This window comes from Impatiens glandulifera, unplaced genomic scaffold (assembly GCF_907164915.1).
Source record: "Impatiens glandulifera unplaced genomic scaffold, dImpGla2.1, whole genome shotgun sequence".
Taxonomy (NCBI): domain Eukaryota; kingdom Viridiplantae; phylum Streptophyta; class Magnoliopsida; order Ericales; family Balsaminaceae; genus Impatiens; species Impatiens glandulifera.
In genome coordinates, this window is record NW_025919163.1 from 71,532 (window position 1) to 75,877 (window position 4,346).

Consider the following 4,346-nt stretch of genomic DNA (forward strand, 5'->3'; position numbering starts at 1 on the left):
TATTAATTAAAAATATCACTTAAAAATTGGTTTTCCCAGATCTTATATTTTCGGCCTAGTTTGATGAAGGGTTTTTTTGGGATAAAACCCAATTTTTATATTAAAACCCAAACATTTATCAACTATAAAATCAAATAATTTTATCAATTAAATACCAAAACTATCTTCTAATTTTATAAGATAAATTAGTCTTTAAATTTTAAAAACCAATTTTTTCCTACTTTTTATCAAACATTAGTTTTTTTGAATAAAATCTAAACAAAATCCAAAAAAACCCCTTCATCAAACAAGACCTAGGTGTGAAAAATCAACCAAAATCAAGCATTAAAATAATAAAATTTACCCTAAAGTGACCAATAAATTAAAAAAACATCGCCTCGTGAACCCTCCCCCTACAGAGCTAATAAAGGACAATAGAATAATAGAATAACTCCTCGAAGGATGAAAAAACTCGAGACCGGAACAAATATAATATTTTTTTTTAATAAATAATTTATTTGATAGTATTATTAAATTAGTGTTTTAATTATTATTTTATTAATTAATAATAAAATTAATTTATACATATTCAATATGTATTCCTCCTAATATATGGTTAGATGCTAACCTCATTCTCCTACATTTTAATTTAACAAAATTTTTATTTTAAAGTCAATAAAATCTTGAATAAATCAACATCAAACAATTTCTTAATTAATTAATATATATATAAATAAAAATAAATACTTTAACTCAGATGAAAAACAGAGAAATCAAATAATAATAATAATAATAATAATAATAATAATAATAAATATAAATTTGCTAGACGCTAATCAAAATTGTATCATTCACTTAAAAAAAACCCTTTATTATTAATATAAATCAAACGGCAGAAAAGACAATAAATTCAGAAACATCCACACCACCAACCGAACCCACATTAGATCGAAAACACGGCGACCGACCACCAACAGCGCCGCCTTGATCCACAACCTCTCGACCCTGATCTCGTTGTTGACCCATCGGATCATCAAGATTCTGCGGCGGCGGATGATAATACAATCGCGCCGTTTGTGGACAGTGTGAATGAAACCTCGCCGCAATCCTCACACCAACGTCAAGCAACTCTGCATATTTCCCCATCTCTCTCTTCTTAAAGATTAGATCTCCTCCTAATGAAATCTTTTTACCCTTCCCTTCTTCTTCGAATCGATTCTTGAAAAGATTCGAAGAAGATTGAAAAGAGATTGAGAAATCGAAGAGAGAAATAGAGAAAGAATCAAAATTGACGATTATTCAAGAATGAGAAGATCAATGAAGTAGTAAATAAGGTTTAAAATACATCCCAAATTGGAGAGCCCATACAATTAGGAGAGAAACAGAGAAAGATAGAGAGAGAGAGGCAATGGCTGACAACACATAACATTTATATATATAGGTTTATAATAAAAACTAGGTCTTCTCTTCTAGTTAAGTATTATTACTATTTTACCCTTTGTGTTTACCAAGAACCACCCTATATTTTATTATTTTATTTAAATTGCCCTTTGAGATTAAAATTTGACCGGTTATTCTTTATTGTAACTTCAATCTTAATTTTTTTAATAAAATTAATTGAAATTAAGCGTAGAGTTTAAGTAATCTATTCATATATGGAATATTCGGTGCTTATTGACGTGTGAGAAAATATATTATTGAGATATTTGGTTGGATTTAGTATTTTAATATTAATGAACAAGTAAAAAATATATTAATTTCAAATAACTTGGGAATGATTTAATGTTTTAAATATTTTAATATTAATGAACAAGTAAAAGTTATTTAAATTATTTAATTCAAATAACTTAGGAATGATTTAGTATTTTAAATATTTTAATATTAATGGACAAGTAAAAATTAAATTATTTAATTTAATTCAATAACTTAGGAATGATTTAGTGTTTTAAATATTTTAATATTAATGAAAAAGTAAAAATTAAATTATTTAATATAATTCAAATAACTTAGGAATGATTTAGTATTTTAAATATTGTAATATTAATGAACGAGTAAAATTTAAATTATTTAATTTAAATAACTTAGGAATGATAATTTTAGTATTTTTAATATTAATGAACAAATAAAAGTTAAATTATTTATTTTAATCTAAATAAATTAGGATGAGAAAATTATACAGTAATACATATCAAAATATTTATAGATTTTTTTTTATATAGGAAAATCGGAAAATACTGAAATAATATTTATAAATTAATATATATATATATATATATATATATATATATATATATATATATATATATATATATATATATATATATATATATATATATATATATATATAATATTTTAAGTAAATAACTATTGCTTAAATTATAAATAACTAAATTTGAGAATTAGACACTTATCTTATCAAATTAATTTACTTCTTCTCGAAATAAATTTGAAGTTGAACTAAGGTATTTTATCTTATTTTTCTAATGTTAGAATGTTTATTTCATTTTCAGATTCAATTTATAAAATATTTACTTTTTTTTTCTCTAATTTAAGCAACATTTATTTTCTTCAACTCTCAAAGTATTATTCTCTATTTTTTATAATTTTGATATTGTTTTACTCTAAACTATTTTTCTCCGATTAAAACATATATTTTTTGATATTTCATCGTACCAAAATCTGACATATCGTAAATGATCGGTATGTTATCCTCACAATATTTTGGTAGGATATATGTATAATTTTTTTAAAACTACAAATTTCAATACCAAATGAATAAATTTTTTTATATAACCGACCAACTCCTAATACCCGTGATAAACAAACCTATAGAATATGTCTCAATTTAAGAAATAAATAAAAAATCATGTCAAACAAATAGCAAGTCTCTTGGAAGGGGTCACAATTACAATTGATTAAATAATTGTTCATGTTAGATTTTATTTGATTGTTTATTTTCACTCTTAGAGAATATTAAAATTAACACAATTTATTAAAAATATCTTAAAGTTAGAACTTAAAAAATAATTTGTTTGATATTAGATTCAAATTATGGTATTTATTTAGTATAAAATTTATTTTATAAATCATAATTTATTTTTAAAATTGTCACAATTTTCATCCTCTAAAATATTGTCAAAATTAATATTGAGAGTGATTAAGATTGTTTTTTTTCTTAACATTTAACCATTAAAATTATGTTTAAATCATGTTTTAAATTATTTTTAAATCATGATTTAAAATATAATTTAACTTTGTTTTATTTAAGATGCATATTATTTTATATATCATGATCAACATTATTGTGTAATTGTTTTGTTTGGTTTAATATTCAAAATGTTTTTTGAATTATATTTAAAATATTCTGTAAATCTTTATGAACTTTCTAGAAAAACTAATAAATCTAAATAAATAAAAGTGAATAAATAGGGAAAATAAAATAAGGTAAATGGTATAATAATAATAATAGATAGTATCGGAGTATTATTTGAAAATGGGAGAAAATATAAGGACTTTTATTAGCAAAAGAAGAAAAAGAATAAAGTTTTCTCGACAATGAAGACAAAGTCAAAGGAAAGGTGCGTAATAACTGAAAAATGCATGTAATATTCGCCGCGTTGAAATCTTTACTTTTTTTTTGTAATAAATATTATTAAAGACTGGTTGTTCAACTTTAGAAATAAATCTTGGGTTATTTTGGTTGATTTTATTAAATTGTTTTTGAAATAAATCTTGTTTGATAAGGTAAATTATATGATTAGTTTTTAATTAAAAAAATGTCTTTTTAAATATATATATATAATGATGCTTAATTTTTAAAGTGTTCGGATTGTCGGGTCGAGAGTTGTGGTTAATTTGGATATATGTGAGAGTAAATGGATACTTGGGTCGGATTGTGGATTGACCCGCCCATAAACTTAAAACGGTTAAAAATAAAATTAAAAATGCTATAGGTATGGTTCGAAATTGCAACATAACAAAAACAAGTACAACCCTTTAACAAACTAGGCTAATAACACTTTAAATTTTAATTTCAACCCAAAATTTGATAAACGCGTAACATTTTAACAATATAAGTTCAACTTTTTAACTAACTAATCTATATATATATAATGATACTTAATTTTTAAAGTGTTCGGATTGCCGAGTCGAGAGCTGTGGTTAATTTGGATATATGTGAGAGTAATAGATACTTAAGTCAGATTGTGGGTTGATCCGCTTATAAAAATTTTACCGTAATATTTTTTTTACGATTTTTTATATTATTACTCGTACAAATGCACGGGATACATACTAATTTTTATAAAAATACTTAGATATTTTATTTGATGAATTTATGACTTGATAATTCAAAATAAATAAGATAA

At 22.9% G+C, this 4,346-nt stretch overlaps 1 protein-coding gene across 1 annotated transcript; it reads right to left on the reverse strand.

The window, feature by feature from the left end:
• Nucleotides 1-829: 829 nt before the first annotated feature.
• LOC124917632 lies at nucleotides 830-1,374 on the reverse strand. The gene has a single exon (XM_047458019.1). The coding sequence runs from the start codon at nucleotides 1,123-1,125 to the stop codon at nucleotides 865-867; it is 261 nt and encodes an 86-aa protein (XP_047313975.1). The 5' UTR covers nucleotides 1,126-1,374; the 3' UTR covers nucleotides 830-864.
• Nucleotides 1,375-4,346: the final 2,972 nt, after the last annotated feature.

Excerpts from the sequence above, each read along its gene's own strand:
- LOC124917632 (XM_047458019.1), bottom strand. The coding sequence starts at position 1,125 with ATGGGGAAATATGCAGAGTTGCTTGACGTTGGTGTGAGGATTGCGGCG.